This window comes from Pan troglodytes, chromosome 18 (genome assembly GCF_028858775.2).
Source record: "Pan troglodytes isolate AG18354 chromosome 18, NHGRI_mPanTro3-v2.0_pri, whole genome shotgun sequence".
Taxonomy (NCBI): Eukaryota; Metazoa; Chordata; class Mammalia; order Primates; family Hominidae; genus Pan; species Pan troglodytes.
The window spans coordinates 30,132,631-30,153,589 of record NC_072416.2 but is presented as its reverse complement, the minus strand read 5'-3'; the positions used below and the strand labels follow the sequence as shown (position 1 = coordinate 30,153,589).

At 47.8% G+C, this 20,959-nt stretch overlaps 1 protein-coding gene across 2 annotated transcripts in view; it reads left to right on the top strand.

Annotated features, from left to right (window-relative positions):
• Positions 1 to 20,959, top strand: part of GTF3C1 (general transcription factor IIIC subunit 1) — an 88,880-nt gene that overhangs the window by 19,395 nt on the left and 48,526 nt on the right. For both annotated transcript variants that reach the window (XM_016929679.4, XM_016929678.4), the window contains exons 6-7: positions 1,918 to 2,041; positions 18,764 to 18,916. In XM_016929679.4, coding sequence (XP_016785168.1) covers positions 1,918 to 2,041; positions 18,764 to 18,916 — 277 coding nt within the window. The remainder of the gene's footprint in view (positions 1 to 1,917; positions 2,042 to 18,763; positions 18,917 to 20,959) is intronic.

Genomic DNA, 20,959 nt, shown 5'->3' with positions numbered 1-20,959 from the left:
GAAGATCTTCCATGACTATCCCCTGGTGATGTCTAGTCAACAGCTGGAAATTGGGGTCACAGAGAGCTGAGCAGGATTCAGTGAATAATTAGCCTATAGATGAAGCTGAGGCCATGAATATGGATGCTGCCTTTTGGGGGGATTTGGTACGAAGACTCACTGCCTCTTTCTCTTTCTGCTGGCCAGATTGTGCACGTCGTTGATGGCAGCCCCTCAGAAGGCAAGACTACATCATCCTTCCCCTCTTAGGATGGTCCAGGGCTTAGTGCCATATGTCAAGGGCTGGGATCTGATGGATGAGTTTCCATGGGGTCTTTTTATGATGCTGGGGGCACGGCTAGATTAACGATAAATGCCATGTACAAGCCAGTGGCTTTGAATGAGCCATATGTGAGTCATCTGTATTGTTTTGATAGCCATGTGTTCTGCCACCCAAGGGCTGGAGTGCTGGTTAGCCTGGGAGGTAACCACACATATGTGGCGGCGGCAGCCCACAGACATTTGCTCCCTGTCTCTCCCCCCAGAGTGTAAGAGGAAAGCTGTAAGACTCAGTGAACAGCTCTCAGTCACGAGTGCCTCCTGCCATTCGCTCCCTCGCTGGGAGCCATGGTAACCTGCCAGGGGCTGCAAAATCACATGGCAGCAGTGCCCAGGAGGGTGATACCCACAAGCAAAATGGGCCATGTATAAAATAAATTTTTGATACAGGATAGGTTTAAGAAATTAACTTTCCTCTTAACTACCATTAGAGAAAACCAGCACAAAAATGGTGATAAATGGCAACTGACCTTCAGTTTCATTGTTGGAGGGTCTGATTGGGGAGCGCAAAGGCTGTGGCCCCCTGGAGCCGGGTGGGCCCTGCTGAAGAGCAGCTGATCAAGGCTTCTGTTCACTGTTGCTGTGAGGAGCTGCAGTCCTAGCCTTTGAAGAGAAGCCAGAATCTAGGTCTTTTTTAATGTGAAATCGCTCACTTTTCAATTTTGGCAAGTAAATTACTTTCTTGAAGAAAAACATTGTATCAATCTCAAAAGCACCGCCTGCACTGGAGGCTGCTGTTGGTCACCCCTGCAGGGGAGATGTTCCTAGGATCATTTTGGTTTTCAGCCTTGCAAAAATAGGAGTGATGAGATGGAAATACCCATTATCATTCTGTTGTAACTTCACAGACCACATTTAAATTTTTACAATTTTTTTTTTTGAAACAGAGTCTCACTCTGTCACCCAGGCTGGAGTGCAGTGGTGCGATCTCGGCCCATTACAACCTCTGCCTCCCAGTTCAAGCAGTTCTCACCCTCAACCTCCTGAGTAGCTAGGATTACAGGCATATGCCACCGCACCCAGCTAATGTTTGTATTTTTAGTAGAGACGGGGTTTCGCCATGTTGGCCAGGCTGGTCCAAACTCCTGGCCTTAAGTGACCTGCCCGCCTCGGCCTCCCAAAGTGCTGGGATTACAGGTGTCAGCCACTGCACCCAGCCTGTAAAATTTTTTAACCTATTTTTTCCCCTTTTTTTTCTCTCCTGCCCATGGGGGACAGGGGTGTGTATCTGTGTGTGTGTGTTTGTATTAGTAATACACTTACATGGTTAAAAAATCAAAACAACATGAAAAGGTATCAGATGAAGTCTTCAGTCTCCACTCCTCCACTCCTGCCTGCCTCATTCTCACCCCTGCACACCCTTCCAGGATCTGGCGAAGCGAATCTCTTTCCCCCTCTAATCAAAAGGTAGAATCGTTTATATCCTGCTCTGGACCTTGTTTTGGTCCCTTGACAAGGTAGCTTGGCAGGCTTTCCTCATTAGTACCTCAAGATAATCAATTAATTCAGGTCCTGAACTTGTGTTCATTTACATGACTTTCTAGTCATTTCAGACATCTTGCTGTGTCTAATAGTAGCCTTTAAATTGTGTTTTGGCAGGGGCTGTGCGAAAGGACGTTTAAGCGTCTGTACCAGTATATGCTGAACGCCGGGCTAGCCAAGGTGGTGTCTCTTCGCTTGCAAGAGATCCACCCTGAATGTGGACCTTGTAAGACAAAGAAAGGTAATGCAGAGTCTCAGCTTCTGTTCCCTTGGCTGGCTGGCTCTCACTTCTGTCTTCTAAGCTTCAGCCTCTCTCTCTGATCACATTCTGCCTTGTGGCATAATGATTTCACATATTTATTTAACTCTACGCCTCAGTGCCTGGCTCAGGACTGTCCATATAAAAAGTGCCTAGAAAATGTTTGCTGAACAAACTTCCAGCAAACATCTCTGTGGTGTCCTCCAAAATCATAGTTTTATCAGGTGCCCAAATAAACAAGTTCATCTTTTCCTCCTTATATTAAGCCACTCTAGTCTCCTTCTTTTTCTTTTTTTTCTTTGCTTTTTTGAGGCAGTCTCGCTTTTGTCGCCCATAGTGCAGTGGTGCGATCTCTGCTCACTACAACCTCTGCCTTTCGGGTTCAAGCAATTCTCCTGCCTCAACCTCCCGAGTAGCTGGAACTGCAGGTGCCCGCCACCATGCCTGGCTAATTTTTTGTATTTTTAGTAGAGACAGGGTTTCGCCATGCTGGCCAGGCTGGTCTTGAACTCCTGACCTCAGGTGATCCACTCACCTTGGCCTCCCAAAGTCCTGGGATTACAAGCGTGAGCCACCACACTTAGCCTCTTTTTTTTTTTTTTTTGAGACAGGGTCTTTCTCTGTTGCCCAGGCTGGTGTGCAGTGGCATCATCTCAGCTCACTGAAATCTCCACTTCCTGGGCTCAAACGATCCTCCTGCCTCAGCCTCACCACACCCGACTAATTTTTGTATTTTTTTGTAGCGAGAAAGTCTCGCTGTGTTGCCCAGGCTGGTCTCAAACTCCTGGACTCAAGTGATCCACCCGCCTCAGCCCTGCAAAGTGCTGGGATTACAGGCGTGGGCTACCACTGCCAGCCACTTATCATTCTTTAGCCTGCCTTTGTGAAGCGCCTACTCTGTATTGCATGATCTCGTTATCTAGCCCTGTAAGGTTGGTGGCATTGTCACCATTTTATATGTAAGAAAATTAAAGTGAAGAGATGCTGAGTAACTTACAGAAGGTTAAACAATCAGTACTCAGCAGAGGTAGGATCTGAGCCTTCTAAGAAAGTTAACTTAAGGAGCATACTATGAAACTTTAAAAACCTTCCTTAGTCTGGGCACGGTGGCTCACGCCTGTAATCCCTGCACTTTGGGAGGCTCAGGTGGGCAGATCACCTGAGGTCTGGAGTTGGAGACCAGCCTGGCTAACATGGTGAAACCCCATTTCTACTAAAAGTGCAAAAAATTAGCCAGGTGTGGTGGCACGCGCCTGTAATCCCAGCTACTCAGGAGGCTGAGGCAGGAGAATTGCTTGAACCTGGGAGGCAGAGGTTGCAGTGAGCTGAGATCACGCCATTGCATTCCAGCCTCCGTTATATTTTTTTCCTAGACAGGGTCTCGCTTTATTTCCCAGGCTGGAGTGCAGTGGCACAACCATGGCTCACCACAGCCTTGATCTCCCAGGCTCAAGCTAATCCTCTTGCCTCAGCCTCATGAGTAGCTGAGGCTACAGGCAAACCCTACCATGCTGGGCTAATTTCTTTTTATTTTCAGTAGAGACGAAGTCTTGCTATCATGCCCAGGCTGGTCTTGAACTCCTGGGCTCAAGTGATCTCCTGCCTTGGCCTCCCAAAGTGCTGGGATTATAGGCGTGAGCCACCAAGTCCAGTTATTTTTATCTGTTCTTGATTTTTGTCCCATCCTTTTTACTCCTCCTGATTAACCAGAATCATTTTAAAAGCTGCAGGTCAGAGTTCTCAGTAAAAGGTGATAGTTGGAATATATGCATTTATATGCACTCCACCCAAACTTCACCATAGTGATGAAAAGGGATATAAGAGGAGTAAACCCTCAACTACAAAGAATACAGGACAGGAAATGACAAAAGGGAGAGCTGGTGATGACATTTGGGTGCTCAAAGGTAGATGGGCAAATGGCGACTGACTGACCAGACTGGGAAAGCTAAGTGCCTGTGAAGGGTGATAGCCAAAAACTGACACCTCAGAACTTGAAATCAACTAAAACTTGGGGATACTGGGTGCCTTTGAAAGCATAAGTATGGATAGGGCTAGAAACAAGAGAATTGGTTAATGGTCTGTGTGAGAAGTTGCAATCCTGTAAGAGGCCCTTCCCCGCAGAGACAGAAGTCTGGCATTGTCTCTACAGAGCATGCTGGAGGGTTTCTAGGCTCAAAGATATGAGACCAAGCTGGAGACTGGGCACTGTGCCAAAAATGAGGGCTCTGTGACAGTCTTGCTAGGTGAGAGTTTCCCAGCTGCTGCTCCCAGCTTGGCCGTCTCTTGTTTTAGTCTGTCGTTTGATGTGCATCCTCTAGTAGCTTCCCAAAGGGGAACGTGGGCTCCTAGAACCATTTGGCTCTTCCAACACTGACAGCCAGATTTACGGTTTCCTAGGCCAGAGGCTGGAGACTTCTTTTTCTGAAGAAACTGACCAGTCCATGAGAAAAATCCTCCAGATACTGAAATTTGGGGGTTTTCCCAACAAAATAGCCCCTGCAAGCTCCCTGTTCATGGAAGCCCACCTGATGGTAACTTCTCCCTTCCTCCTCTCCACTTCCAAAACGCAGGGCTTTGGGCAGCATTTTAATGCCTCCCTGAATATTTCAGGAAAACTCATAAGAAAAACAGACATAGGATACTGAAATAAAGTAGGGAGCAGGAGAAACTGAAAAATAAAGAATCCTTAGAGTTAGTGACATGCACATAGAAAACCAAGCAAATGGCAAAAAGTGCAGTTATTAATTCCAAGGAAACCCAAAAGGTGTACAAGAAAAGATTGCTTATAGCCTGTGTGCTTGACTTTGTGGGCATAGCAAGTTGCCTGTGGAGACTGACTTCATTCACACTCCTCAGGAGAGTGTGTGCTGAATGAGGACAGACCCACAGCACCCCCAGGGTGGGGCTCAGTGCCCTGCAGAAGGTAGGCAGGCGTATTTGTCAAGAGACTGTGAACTGCCCATCTAGGGAAGTTTGTCTCTTCCTTTATTTCCTAGCTTAGTTAATGGAAGCACTGGCCACCTGTCTGGCTTCCCTGTGTCTGAGAAAAGTCTTGTGGAGGAGATGGTATCACACAGATAATTACAATACCACAGGTATATAAACGAAGGAACAGCTGGGAGGTTAGGAAACCTTCCTGGAGCAAAACCTCATCTTTGAGTTCCTAGTGTTTAACACATTCTCAGCGCTGAGTAAATGTGTGATTGGTTGAATGACTGGAACTCCTTGAGGAAAAGTGTGGTAGCATCAGCCTTTAAGTAGAGAGGAAAATAGAAAAGATTGTTGGGTCCTGTGGCAAGGAAGAAAAAAGGCTCATGGAACTGAGAGGTGTCCTGGGGACTTAACTGTTAGGTGATTCCTCAGTATTTGACCTTTACTTTTCTTTTCTTTTCTTTTCTTTTCTTTCTTTCTTTTCTTTTCTTTCTTTTCTTTTTTTGACACAGAGTTTCTCTCTATTGCCCAGGCTGGAGTGCAGTTGCATGATCTTGGCTCACTGCAGCCTCTGCCTCCCGGGTTCAAGTGATTCTCCTGCCTCAGCCTCCCAAGTAGAGATTACAGGCGTGCGCCACCACACCCAGCTAATTTTTGTATTTTTAGTAGAGATGGGGTTTTACCATGTTGGCCAGGCTGGTCTTGAACCCCTGACCTCAGGTGATCTGCCCGCCTCAGCCTCCCAAAGTGCTGGGATTACAGGCGTGAGCCACTGCACTCAGCCCTCAGTATTTGATTTTGAAGTCTAATGGCCTGAATACCTAAATACTCATGGCCTGTGGAGCTGTTAATCATTTTTATTTTCTGTCCTGTTGGAAGAAAGGTGTTAAGGAAAAGACAGAAGTAATTTATATTTAAAGTAAAGAGAAACTAAGGAGGAACCTTAGTTCCTTAAAGAACCTTTTTTGCTAGACAGGCAACTGTAGAGAAAGGCTTCTCCCTAGCCTAAGGTCCCTGGAAATTTAAACTAACCAAACTAACTTGAAACTAACACCTCACACCTGAATGGACTTGGGAGTAAGACAGCCCTGGGTTAGAATTCTTGTTCCATCACTGTCTGGTAAGGTGACCTTCAGCAAGTGATTTGACCTCTGTATACCTCAGTTTCCTCATCTGAATTATCTAGGGGGTAATAGTACCCACTTTCCAGGGTATTGTGAGACTTACAGGTGACAGTAGACATAGAGCAGGGCCACAGGCTGATAACACACAGGCCCAATCTAGCCGTGTGTTTTATTTGGCTCACAGTGTTTGTTTGTATTGAATTTGTTGCCGGCATTTAAAAATCAGAAAGTTTCACCTAAAAAGTCTGACTGTCAACTTCCCTATAAAAATACAATTAGGAAACATTGAACTTTATTCCTTTATTAGCAGTTGGCTAGGCAGAGGGAGCTGCCCCATTTCGGAGGGGCTCACCTTCCCCTTTCACCACAGACACCCGCTTCCCACTGTGTAGCCTGCGGCCTGCTTCCTGCTGGTATGTCATTTGCCTGACCCTTGAAAGTAAGTTCATGCGTAGGACCCATTGCCCAGTGAGTGGTTTCCATCATCTTGAGGCCTGGGGCTGGGACAAGAGGACTTTCCAGAAGAAAGATTAGCATGACTTACAGCGCAGACAGTGGTGGTTTTGGCTCCTTGTGCTGGATTAAGGCAGCAGGCACCAAGATGATGACGGTCAGGATGTTTAGATTGTCACATGCATGCACAAGGAGCCATTCTGATTGCTGGAGGGATGATGTCTTTGCCCATACTGTTGCCCACCTCTCTGCTGCTGTGGCTGGAAACCTGGGCTCATGGTGAGTCCTTCCCTCACTTCCATGGCACGCCGTAGCCCAGTTACTCATCTGTGTAAGTTCTTTCTAGCTAGCTCATGACTTCCTTCAGGGTGGTGACCACACGCTTTACATGCTTTATGTCCTTTTTAAAGGCTGTACAGTGTCTGCTTGGAACAGAGTAGGCGCTAAGCAGATGCTGAGCAAATTTAATTTAATTTAATTAAGTGCCGCTTCAGTTACTTCCCATGCGCAGGAGGCAAGGGATGAAGGCAGTTTTCAGGGTTTTTTTGCCTTGAGCTTTGTCTTTCCAGTTTGCAAAATTAACATAAAACCTTCCCTCTAAGGCATTATGGAGGAGACAAAGCTCAAATAATAAATAAAGATGATGTATTATTTCATTTAAATTTACAGATATACCTGGATCTAGTATATGAATTATTTTTAAAACTCCTTAACAAATTTGGATTTAGGCTTATTTCAAATGCATATTTCACTGCACAGAAGGCTTCAGTGATCTGTTTTGCAAAAAGCAAAAAAACTTTGGTAATGTAAACAGCCCCCCTGAACTGATCTGTTTTGCAAATTTGGATTATTTTCTTCAAGTGTTTACCAGTCATCCTGTGTTTATTAAATTGTGCTGAGAAAAGAAAGGGAGAGAAGTAGAAGTTAACTCAGCAGTCTGTCGGAAAATGATCACAGTTGGAAACAACTCACAGAAATTGTGCTCCCTGGGGCTAATGACTGAGGTGGTCAACTGGCTAGGTTTTTCAGGTTGTCACAAGTTCAGCATTGAAAGGGCTGTGGGGTGAAGTAGCTGTGAATGAGATCGACTCTCCTCAGAGCTGTTGCCCCTGTGACTCTATAAAAAAAAGTTCAGTAAGATTTCAGGACAGAAGATCGGTATACAGAAGTCCATTCATTGTGTTTCTGTAGACCCACCATGCACAATCTGAAAATGAAATTAAGAAAACAATTTTGTTCACAATAACTTAGAAATATATTTAACAAAAGAAGTACAAAACATATACACTGTGAAAACTACAAAATGTTGCTGAAAGTTAAGATTTATGTAAATGGAAAACATCCCAGGTTCCTGGATCCAAAGACTTCACAGTATTCAGAAGGTGATACTCCCCAGACGAATCTACTGATTCCACACAGTCCGTGTGAGAATCCCGACTGACTCCTCCACAGAAATTAACAGGCTGATGCTAAAATTCACAGGGAATGCAAAGGGACCCAGAGAGCTAAAACAATCCCGAAAAAGAAGAACAAAGTAGGAGAACTCACACTTCCTGCTTTTTAAACTTACTGCAAAGCAGTAGTAATGGAGACAGTGTGATACTGGCACAAGGGTAGACAGATAACCGAATAGAACTGAGAGTCCAGAAATAAATCACACATCTATGGTCAAATGATTCTCGGCAAAGGTGCCAAGACCATTCGATGGGGAAGGCGTGGTCAGTCATGAAAGGCCGTGACTGTATGGTTCCATTTATAGGAAAGTCCATAATGGGGGAATCTGGAAGTAGATTAGTGAGTGCTTAGGGGAGGGGTGCAGGGAGACAGGAGTGAGAAAGGGTTTGAGGTGATGAGAATGTTCTAGAATTGATTGGTGATGGATGCAGAGGCCTGTGAATGTAGTAAGAAACCATTGACTTGTACAGATAAATTGATGAATCGTGTGGTATGCAAATTATATCTCAATAAAGCTATTAAAATTTTAAAAAGTAAATAATATCCAAGAAACCTAGCAAGGTATAGCAAATTAAATTATGATAGTTAAAATGGCCAACAGGAACAGTTTAAAAGTTAAAGTAGGATTGATGTATACAAGCTAAGAGAAAAGAAATGAACCATATAAAGAATGATTAAAATGCAACAAATAAATACAAAGGTTTAAAGGAGCTTTGAAACCAAAAAACTGGAATTAAAAAGAATCAAGATTAGAAAAACAAAAAGGATAAAAGGTGAACATGAACAGAAAAAGAGCAGAAAAAGATTTTCAGAAATTTTAAAAGCCTAGAAAATTGATTATGCTGGAGGGAAAATGGTTAAAATAGTTAAAAAGTGATTAAAGAATACTAGCTTAAAAAATGAATAACAGAAATAAAAGAAAGACATGTTAATATGGCAGAAGCTCTGTTGAAAGCCAGAACTTTAAACAGGGTTAAGAGCCCCAAAGGTGTGAATTTGTGGGCTGAGTAACTTCTGCTGAGTCCTAGGCAGCTCTCTCGAGGGGACCCAGACACCTGGGGAGCACCCTTTGCCAGGAACTGGCCTCTTCCCCGCTGACCTCCCCCAGGAAGGACCAGCCACTCAGTCCTGCAGACAGCAGGAGCCTTTGGCCTCCCTCAGCAGGGAAATGTGTTTCTCAGAAGAGCACACTGGGGACAGGTAGGAGGAGCATGAGGACTGGGGAAGAGAAGCAGGCTGGAACAGGATGGGTGACTGGCCACACGCTGAGGGAGAGGCCCTAAGATTTTCTCGCAAGACCTCTTTAAGGTGTAGCTAGCTGATGCCTTTACAGGCTGAGAAGGGAATGCTCCCTGCGCTAGGAAGAGTCGAAGGCAAGTGCCAGAACTTGTGAGCACAGGAAATGACCGTACAGGGTGAGGGCCTGGCAGCGGAGGTATCCATGGGGCCAGTGCAGGGACTGGATGTTTCTCAGTGACGGATGTGGCCTCCTTAAATAGCACCTGGCTCAGAGCCCTCAAGAGAGGTTCGCTGCTGCTGTTAGCACTGCACAGTTGACACCAGCCCTTCCCATCTATTGATCACGCTTTAAGAGCATTGGGGAGGCTGGGCGCTGTGGCTTAGGCCTCTAATCCCAACACTTTGGCAGGCCCAGGTGGGTGGATCACTTGAGGTCAGGAGTTCAAGATCAGCCTGGCCAACATGGTGAAACCCCATCTCTGCTAAAAATACAAAAATTAGTTGGGCATGGTGGCAGGTGCCTGTAATCCCAGCTACTTGGGAGGCTGAGGCAGGAGAATCGCTCGAACTGGGAGGCGGAGGTTGCAGTGAGCTGAGATCGCACCTCTGTTCTCCAGCCTGGGCGACAGAGCAAAACTCCATCTCAACAACAACAACAAAAGCACTGGGGACCTCAAGTCAGCTACTAACTCAGCCCAAGGGTTTAAGGAGGTGATTGACTCTGAAGCTGTATACCAAGAGCGTTTATATAATTTTCTAAACCCTTGTAAACCCCCACGTGTACTATTGTCAGTACCCTTGTTTCCTTGTACAATTAGTGAGAAAAACCTAAGACCCTGTGGGCTTGTCTAGAGGCACTAAAAAGGAAAGAACTGGGTGAGATGCCATATTGTTATTCCATTTTGTGGTCAGTCTTGGAGTGGGGGGAAGTAGAAAAAACATCGAGATGACATTCCAGGCAAGGCTGGCTGGGCATGGTGGCTCATGCCTGTAATCCCAGCACTTTGGGAGGCCGAGGCAGGTGGATCATTTGAGGTCAGGAGTTGGAGACCAGCTTGGCCAACATGGTGAAACCCCATCTCTACTAAAAATAAAAAATTAGCCGGGTGTGTTAGCGCACGCCTGTAATCCCAGCTACTCAGGAAGCTGAGACAGAAGAATCGCTTGAACCCAGGAGGTGGAGGTTGCAGTGAGCCGATCACGCCACTGCACTCCAGTCTGGGTGACAGAGTGAGACTCCATGTCAACAAAACAAAACAAAACCAAACCAAACACAAGGTCTCACTCTGTCTCACCCAGGCCAGAGTGCAGTGCTGTGATCATGGCTCACTGCAGCCTTAGCTTCGCAGGCTGAGCAATCCTCCCACCTTAGCCTCCCAAGTAGTGGGACTACAGGGGTGTGCCACCACACCAGCTAATTTTTTTTAAAAATTGTTTTTTTTGTAGAGACGGGATCTTGCTTGTTGTCCATGCCAGTCGCGAACTCTTGGGCTCAAGTGATCCTCCTGTCTTGTCCTCCCAAAGTGCTGGGATTATGGGCGTGAGCCTCTATGTCCAGCCTTGTTTCTTTCATTCTAGTCCTTCTAAGCATGCAATCCTGTCAGTAGTATTTTCTTTCTTTCTCTCTCTTTCCTTTCTTTCCTTCTGTCTCTCTCTTTTTTCTTTTCTTTGCTTTTCTCTTTTCTCTTGCCCTCTTTCTTTTTCTTTATTTCACTGATGAGAAAACAGAGGCACAAGTCCCTTGCCCAAGGTCACAGAGCTGGGCAGTGCTGGTGCAGGGATTTGAATAGAGGATCGGTTACTTACTCTGCTGCCTCCCATGTGAGACTGGGCTGAACTCAGGAGGAAGTGGAAGTTGGGTAGGTGAGTGCTTGGGGCCTGAGCCTGGCTGGGACACTGGCTAAAGGTAAAACCAGCCTAGGACAGCTCCCTGGGGCCTGAGGGTCTGCAGATCTGGACTCCCTTCCAGGCCTCCCTCCCTCCAAGCCAGCTTCCATGTCCACTGCAGAAATAGCTTCCACTCAGTCCCAAACATCATGCCTACAAAATAAACAAGAAAATATGCTATGGTTGGCATAGAAACCTTCCACAGCTACCTTTCTCCGTATCCTCACCTTCATTCCTGCCCTCTCCCCTCCCCTTCCCCAGTAGGCCCCTTCTTTTCCACCTCAGTGCCTTTGCTCATACCCTTCCTTTTGCCTGGAACACCTGTCTTCTTCTGCCTTATCAGACAATTCTTAGTATCCTTTACTGTCCCACCCAAATGCCACCTCCTCTCTCTGCTGTCCCCTGCCTAGCCCCATCCTGTCTCTTTCTCATTTCCAAACTCTGTGCATGCTTAAAGCGGGGTCCTGAGGGTGTTATAGCACATTTCCCAGCATGGCTGGCTGGCCCTGCTAGTCTGCTAGTAGTCAGCCAACCAGAGAGCATGCGTTGAGTGCCTAATTTGCCTCAAGTGTTACGCTAGGGCCCTTGAATGCATTCATTAATTTAGTCCTTACTACCAGCTTATTCTAGGCATGCTGTTAGAATTACCCTCATTTTACCCATGAAGAACTTGAGGCTCAGAGAGGTAAGGAGCTTCCCCATGGCTGAGCCAGAATTCAAACCCAGGCATGTGAAGCCTGAGCACATTGTCCTTCCTATGCTGCCCGCCGGCCTCTCTCACACACACAACCTTTTGTAGGGGCAGGAAGCCTGTCTCTTTCATCTGTACGTGTTCTGGGCCCAGCACAGAAGAAATGGTTGTGGAATCAAATCGAATTAAAGGCCCCAAGCACTCTCTGGTATTTTCAGCCCAGGTGACTGGGTATGACACTTGATCCTCCAAAGCTGTGCATTTCCAAGGTTGTAGTAACGATCAGAGTTGTAAAAGCAGTAGCAAACATCTACAGAGCACTACCTCCATGCCAGGCGCTGTCCTAAGGACTCTATGAGGAAGATACTATTATTGTCCCTATTTTATAGCTGAGGAAACAGGCCTAGAGGCCATATTACACAGCCAAGTTATACAACCAGCAAAGGCTACTGGAGGCAGGCTAACACCAGACAGACTGACTCCAGAGCCCATAATATAACCTGTACCACCATTGCCCTGGGGTGTGTGCTGCAGCAACCCCACCTCCGTCATTCAGTGTTCCCTGAATTCTGTGCTTTCAGCCTCTGGCCAGGCGTGTGTGTGTGTGTGTGTGTGTGTGTGTGTGTGTGTGTGTGTGTCTTGGGCGGGGGTGGTGGGGAGGTAACACTGAATTTACGTGACGTCTGCCTGGCTTACCAGTAGGACTTTCCCATTGCTTGTGACCCTTAAAGAGGAAAGCTGCCGTGGGGTTCGTTTGTTCCCAACTTGCTTTTCTTTCCTGGGTTGATCACAGTTGAGAGCGCCATTTTGCCAGGGGGCCAGATGGATTTTTCACTGGGAATGGGAGAAACACAGACTCTTGGTTCCGCCTCACAGCTACTCTGGTTTTTCCTTTACTATGAATCGTGCTTCTGATGGAAATTTGAAATTCTAGCCTAGCCAGGTGGCCTAGTGTGGAAGGCATCGGTTAGATCACTTGACCACTCTGAGTGTCAGTTTTCTTTTTCTTAAAATGGCAATAATAACTTGCAGAAGCCACGTGATGAGTAAGTAAAATCACTTCCGAAAACACCGAACACAATGGCTGGCTCATACTAGGTGCTCCTTAAGGAGTCACTCCTTCTCTTTTTCTCTTCTGGGTCTTCAGAATGTCTGAATGAAGTCCATCTTGGATCCTGGACACAAAAGATCTATGTGATTCCTTTGTGTTGGACTGCTAATATTGGCATGCCATGTCTTTAAAATGCCTGAAACTCCTCGTGCCTGTGAGCGGGTGCTGGTTGTATCTCACCTGCCTTTTGTTCCTGGGAAGAAAGCTCTGTGTCCAGGGACCAGGGGTTGCCATTAGCCAAGTCCCCAGTTCCTCCCAGGGGAATTGCTGGTCACTGAGGTGGCAGCTTAAATGGGGCAGTAGGCCTCGCTCACCCTGGATGATGTGCGCTTATTCGGGTCTTGCTCTGCCCCTGTGGCTTTTGGCTTTAGCTGACTTGTAGTCTGGAACAGGCACCTTCAAAAAGGCAAATAGGAGCCAGAGGGATTTTAATAATAAAAACTGAAATTCTGAGCCTGGTAAAACTCTAGAACTGTGGGAAAGGCACACAGGGCTGGTGGAACTCCTTCCAGATGGTCACTTGGAATCACAAGGCACACACTACACTGTTCCGTTGTTTACCTGCCTAATCTCTTACCATTCTCCCCACAAGGCTAAACACTGTCACCAGCCCTAGTTTTCAGGCAAGACACTTGAGGCTGAGGGAGGTCAGCCACCTTGTCCAGGCCCACCCGACACAGCAGCAGGGCTCACAGCCAGCTCTGTGGCAGAGAGTCTGGCTTCCCCACCACAGTGCTGGGCTGCCTCTCCAGCACAAGGTTTTCCAAAGGAAAGATGTGCACCAGGCTTAGCTCGGTGACCCATGACTATAACCCTCTACTTTGGGAGGCCAGGGTAAGAATGTCACTTGAGGCCAGAAGTTCTAGACCAGCCTAGGTGACATAGCAAGATCCCGTCTCTACAACAAATAAAAAAAAGATCCGAGCATGGTGGTGTATGTCTGTAGTCCCAGCTACTCGGAGGTGAGGTGGGAGGACCATGTGAGCCCTGGAGTTCGAGGCTGCAGTGATTGTGCTGCTACACTCCAGGCTGGGCGACAAAGCGAGACTTTGTCTCAAAAGAAAAAAATATATATATATATATGTGATGGCATGGGGAAAGGAAAACGTGTCTGTGATTGGCATGTTGTGAAAGAGCAGAGCCAGACACAGCTTGGGTAAATAAAACAGGGCTTATTTGCCGGGCGGATACAGAAGAGAGTCAGAGCAGTTGGGATTCACAGCAGAGAAATCAGCTATGCCCTGTGGGGCAGGCAGAGCCGCAGATCCCATGGCCAAAATATCCGGAGAGTCACTCCAGGCCTGGAAGCACAGCCGCCTCACACTGGGCCCAGTCTCAGCTGTGGCCCACCCACAGCACCCACTCTGGGTCATGGGTGCCTTGTGGGTCCTGGGGCTGATGATGCCTATTGTTCTGTTGCACAGAACAGCTCATAGTCCTCTGGCATCGCCCTCAGCCTCCATGGCCAACAACTGAGCCTCATGCTGAGAACCAGAGCAGGGGGGCGCCTTCACACGAGTCTCTAGGAGTCAAGTCATCGTGACCAGAGGGCAGCTTTGGGGCTTATCCCACAATAAGGGGGGGCCCGCCACCTTGAATGCCACTGATGTTTGTAATGCCTCTCCCCTGTGCTAGATGCTGGTGGTACTATTCAGAATAACTCCCCTACTGGCCAAGTGCATCCACTGCAGGCTGGCAGCCTGCGCTCACTGACATCCTAGCTCTGCCACTACATAGCGCCATCACTTTGAGCAAGTGCCTTAGCTTCCGCATCTGTGAAATGGAGCTTACAGGGGCCTGCCTGCCTTGGGGTTGTGGGATTTTATGGGTTAATTCATGTACCGCCCTTGGCATGGTGCCTGGCTCCCAGCAAGTGCTGGGTGGTCATGTTGAGGGATTGCTCCATGCCAGCCTCTGTACAGATGCTGTCTCAGCCATGCTAACATTAACCCCGTGAGACAGAGAACACTGTCATCCCATTTTGCAGATCGGAAAACAAAGAGTCATACTTGGTAATTTCCCCAAAGTCACAGACATGGGGAGCTATGGAACTTGAGATGGAAACACTTCTCTGCCTGGCTCTGGAGCCCAAGTTCACCCCTACCTTCCCTCCGAACGTTTATTCAGGAGGTAGTTGTGCCATTTGTTGGAGGCTGTGATGGGATGGATGTCAGTTGCTCCACTAGTAGAGAGGTGAGGACGGTGAACCAACTTGGTGGGGAGAAGAAGGGGTTTTTTTTGTTTTTTTTTTTGTTGTGTTTTGTTTTGTTTGAAACAGAGTCTCACTCTTGCCCAGGCTGGAGTGCAGTGGTGTGATCATAGCTCACTGCAACCTCAAACTTCTGGGCTCAAGCAGTCCTCCTGCTTCAGCCTTCCGAGTAGCTGGGACTACAGATGCACACCTCCAACGCCTATAGCTAATTTTTTGTATTTGTTATGGAAATGAAGTCTTGCTCTGTTGCCCAGGCTGGTCTCAAACTCCTGACCTCAAATGATCTGCCCACCTCGGCCTCCCAAAGTGCTGGGATTACAGGCATGAGCCACTGCTCAGCTAAGATCAGAAGCTTTGAAGACTATGAGGCTTTTTCTCTTTTTTGCCCACTGAGTCATGAGTTTACTAGTACCGTTTCTTGCCTTCCACCCATGTTTATTTTGAGAGCTGTCCTGTGTATCTTTTCCTAGCCAATTAGCCTCTTAAGGAAGCTTAAAAGGAGAAGAAATGGCGCTGGGCCACTGGCTGAGGGCGCCTCAGGTCTGACTCCCCCAAGTGCTGTGTCGTGCTGCTGCTCAGGCAGAAGCCAGCGTCCCTGGCGCCGCGCCGCTCTTCTATTCTCAGTCACAGGGACGTTTTGAATCAGGGACGTCTAAACCAAAGGTTTAGAGCCTGGGCTCCAGAGCCAGACTGCCTGGTAAATGCCACCTTCTCACTGGCAAAGGGGCATTTGTTTGTGTGAATTCCTTGGCTCCTTAGTGTTCTCATGTGGGACTGGAATGATCACCCTTACCTCCTCAGGCCATGGTGAGGGTCAGTTCATAGCGCACACAGGGAGCCTAGGACAGCATCCAGGATGTAGTAATGGATAAATGGTCGTAGTGTTATTAGGAGCCATAGGTTGCTCATGTGAGCAGCATGGTGGGATGGGGGTTGGGAGGGGCTTGTCTAGAGGACAGTCTAGGGGGGAATGGCATGGTGGTCTTGTCTTCCTGTGTGCTGGGTGTGTTGACCACCAGCTGCTACAGGTGCTGCTTTTAGAAAGGGAGCCTGGCACTGTGACCCTGTCCCAGTGCCCGAGCCTTCAGATAGTTCTTGCTCATGTCCACAGTCCCGAGAGTCTCCTTGTCCCCATACTTCCCCTCCTGATTGCTTAAGCCTCCCATTCTGAAAGAGAGGGATTGCAGGAGAGGGCAGGGCAGGGGCCTGGAGCACAGGGCAGAGCCAAGAGGGACGGCAGGAGCCCCGGCGGGGAGCCAGCAGAAGCAGAGGCTTCAGGCTTGTGCCGGGGCCTTAGATTGCCTCTAATGAAAAGCCGTGCCCTGGGGGACTTTCTGATGCTGTGAGGAGTGGAGGGGTCAGCACAAGGTTGGTGCCTGGGGACCACTTCTGCTGGCCGCTTGCCCTAGGCTGGCCCCCGTTAGAGTGTCTCCTGAGGTCTGTTGAGTTCCAGGCATCTCCTGAGTTCCAGGCCCTGAGATGCTTATTTGTGAACTTCAACTGCAAGCCACATGCTCTGCCCCCAAAAGAACCTCCTGCTCGAGTGGAGGTGGTTGGGCCTGACTTTCCTCGGACCTCAGTCTTCTGTGCTGTTGGGGATGGCATTTCACACTTCACGGGCAGGGTTCTGTACTAGAGGGCTGGGCTCTAGGGCCAGCGTCAGTGCCCACTCCTTGCCGTAGCACCCAGGATTCTGTGCATCGATGTGCTGATGAAAGCTGGTGGAGAAGCTGTCCCTATTATTCTTATGACTACTGTAACAAATTACCACCAACCTAGTGACTTCAAACCACACAGATTTATTGCTATCTGAAATGGCTTTTGCTGGGGTAAAATCAAGGTGTTTGCGGGGCAGTGTTCCTTCCGGAGGCTTTAGAAGAGAATTCATTCCCTGGCCTTTTTTGGTTTCTAGGAGGCACCTGCATTCCCTGGGTTGTGGTCCCTTCCTCTGTCTTCAGATCTAACAGTGTAGCATCTTCCAGTCTCTCACTCTGATCCTACTGCCTCTCTTTTAACGACTTTTTGTTGTTGTTGTTTAGTGTTTTATTTTGAGACAGGGTCTCACTCTGTCACCTAGGCTGGAGTGCAGTGGTGCGAGCTTGGCTCACTGCAACCTCGACCTCCCAGGCTCAAGCAATCCTCTCACTTCAGCCTCCTGAGTAGCTGGGACTACAGGCACATGTTACCACACCTGGCTGATTTTAAAAATTTTTTGTAGAGTTGGGTCTTGCTGTGCTGCCAAGGCTGGTGTCAAACTCCTGGGCTCAAGTGATCCTCCCCGCTTTGGCCTCCCAAAGTGCTGAGATTACAGATGTGAGCCACCATGCCCAGCCTAAGGACTCTGTGATACTACATTGAGCCCACCCAGATAATTGAGGATAATCTTACCTCAAAATTCTTAACTTCACCCTGGCAACAGTGACCCTCAAAAATCCACAATGCCTTAATTTAATCACTTCTGCGAAGTCCCTTTGGCCATGGAAGGCAACATGTTCACATGTTTTGGGGATGAAGACGTGAACATCTTTACAGGGTGGTTGTCCCGCTCCAGGTTGTCACGTATCACAGGATATCTTGGTGTTCATGTTGGAGACCTATGACCGTGACTGAGTCATTTTTCCCGTCACTTACAAGCTGTCAGGAGCTTGGACAAGTTATTCAACCCCTCTGTTCCCTAGCATCTTCATCCGAGGGTTGTTGGGACCAAATGACTAGCTCATGTCAAGTATCAAGAAGTCCCCATTTTTCCTTGTACCTTTTCTAGTTCTTACCTACATATACATATATCTTTCTCTCGTTATAGCCGTAGGCACAAGTTTGTTGTTTTTTTCGCATGTTTTACTTTTGTAGGTTGCAATATAGATGCATCACACAGTGTGATGATTTGAATGCACACACTAGTCCACAGAAAGTGAGGTGGCTGGTAGGTATGCCACCCCTCCACCCCCATTGCTGGTTTTTTTATAGTATGCATAAGATCGCTCTGATGCTATAAAGAGTGCTGTAGTAGATCTATTAGTACTGATAGGCTTTGCCTCTTTTTGAGTTGTTTTCTTGGAATAAATATTTACACTTGGAATCATTATAAAATCCCCTTGAAATGCTCTAGAAGGGTTATACAGCTCGTTTACACTGCTGCCACACCTTATTGGCAGTGAGTATTAGCTTAAAAGGAAAAAGATGTTTTTCATCCTTTTGGCAAATACTGCTTGCGTGCCTCCTGAGTGTGGGCCGTGTCCTGGGTGCTGGGAAGGGAACAGGAAGAGACAGGCACGTCTCCTGTTGTCATGGAGCTGGTCTCCAGCAGGAGACGGTGACTGACTATTGATTTAACAGGACTAATAGCACCTTATTATTCCTTCCATTTGCATTGCTTTCTTCACTCATTCTTCTAAAAACAAAAAGCAGCTTTATGGAATACATTTTCAGGTCTTGTGGCCCAAGATGAGCCATTTTTAAAAGTCCAGACACGGTGATATGTGTGACCTTTGTGGGGATCTCTGTCTCTGCTGACACGTGCTGTGATATTTCGGAACCCCTCACCTCCCCCACGCAGCGCTGCTTTCACTCATTGCTGGCAAACCCGTGCTTGTGTTGCCAGGGACCGACGTCATGGTTCGGTGCCTCAAGCTGCTGAAGGAATTTAAACGGAATGACCATGATGATGACGAGGACGAGGAGGTCATCTCCAAGACAGTGCCTCCAGTGGACATTGTGTTCGAGCGGGATATGCTCACACAGACCTACGACCTCAGTAAGTCTTGTTCCCATGCCAGCTTGGATATGGATCCCGAGAATTTGAGTCAAGAAGCGCTTTGCCCACATGTCGAGAGAGAGCTCTGCTATAGAGAATGTAATACAATGGGAAGTGCCTTGGTTCCCCAGAAGGGTTTAGGCTTCAAGGTCAGATTGGAGTTTGAATCCTTGCTCTGCCACTTAGCCATATGACTTTAATGAGGTCTCTGAGTCCCATTTCCTCATCTGTAAAGCAGGCATCTTAGAGTTCTCCAGAGACACAGAATCAGTAGGAAAAATAAACATAGATATATGAGAGGGAGCTTATTAAGGTAATTGGCTCATGCAATTATGAATGCTGAGAAGTCGCACTAGCTCGTCTGCGAGCTGGAGGCCCAGGGAAGCGTCAGAACTAGGGAAGCGGTGGGGGCAGGTCCCAGTTACCTAAGGCTGGAGAGCCTGGAGTTCTGATGGCCAAGAGCAGCAGAAGAGGGGGCTGCAGCTCCAGAAGAGAAAGAGGGCAAGTTCGCCTTCCTCTGGCTTCTTGTTCTGTCTGGGCCCCTGGCTGATTGGATGGTGCCTGCCTGCATGGAGGGCAGATCTGTCCCACTTAGTCCACTGAGCTACACACCAATCTCCTTCAGAAACACCATCACAGACACACCCAGAGATAAAACCTGACCAGTGATCTGGGTATCCCTTAATCCAGTCCCATTGACACCTAAGGTTAACCATCACATGGTGAAAGCATCCACACTAGCACATTATGAGGATAAATGACATCAAATTAAAAGAGCTGCTATAGGGCCTGGTGCATAGAAAGCACTGAGAAGAAGAAAGCTATTACTATTATTATTCAAAGGTTCAAGAGCTACCTGTTGTTTTCTAAGATTGGTCTGGAGTTACCACAGGCCCGGAATCTATGATGAATGGGCAAAGAAAACATTCTCTCCCATTCCTAACCCTTCCCCCAGGTCCCCTAACTTCTGTGTGGGACATCAGTGACCTAGTGTCACAGGCGGTGTGGCCTCAGGTTCCTGCAGGGAGGAGGACAGAGCAGAAGGTGAAGTGGCTGCAGGGGATCTGATTGAGCTGTTGGGTCGGCCCAACCTTTCTGGAGGGCTGTTTGGTAGCTCCCTTGACGTCCCTCAGAATGGGTTCCACACAACACAGCTGGGGAAATGCTGCCCTTAACCCTTTCTTTTTTCTTTTTTGAGATGGAGTTTGACTCTGTCGCCCAGGCTGTAGTGCAGTGGTGCCATCTCAGTTAACTGCAGCCTCCGCCTCCCAAGTTCAAGTGATTCTCCTGCCTCAGCCTCCCAAGTAGCTGGGATCACAGGCATGTACCACCGTGCCCGGCTAATTTTGTATTTCTTTTTTTTTTTTTGAGATGGAGTCTCGCTGTGTCGCCCATGCTTGAGTGCAGTGGTGCGATCTCGGCTCACTGCAAGCTCCGCCTCCCGGGTTCACGCCATTCTCCTGCCTCAGCCTCCTGAGTAGCTGGGACTACAGGCGCCCGCCACCACACCCGGCTAATTTTTTTGTATTTTTAGTAGAGATGGGGTTTCACCATGTTAGCCAGGATGGTCTCGATCTCCTGACCTCGTGATCCGCCCGCCTCAGCCTCCCAAAGTGCTGGGATTACAGGAGTGAGCCACTGCACCCGGCCAAGAGGAAGATACTTCTGAAAAGTCAAAGAGCTTTGCAACCAAGTCTGCCTTGCGGCTCATGTGCTTTACTGCTGGGACTCCCTGCCCACCTCCCAGTTCCTAAGCCGACTCCTTCCTGGAGTTCTTAGTTCCAGCTTAGTAGGATGCATTTAAAGGGCCTCTGAGCGGCAGATATACTCACAATCCTGACATACACCAGCTTGTGACAGCCCAGGAGTAGACAAGCTACACACAGCAACAGCGGGGGCCAGTGGTCTGCGAGTCATTTACTCCAGGGCTGAGGAATGCCATTTCCTTTCAAAGTCCTCGCTTGCACGACTCTTACGGGACAGTGCAGTAGTCAGTGTCCACAATGCCTCTATGTCTATCAAGAAATACTGGGAAATAAAGAA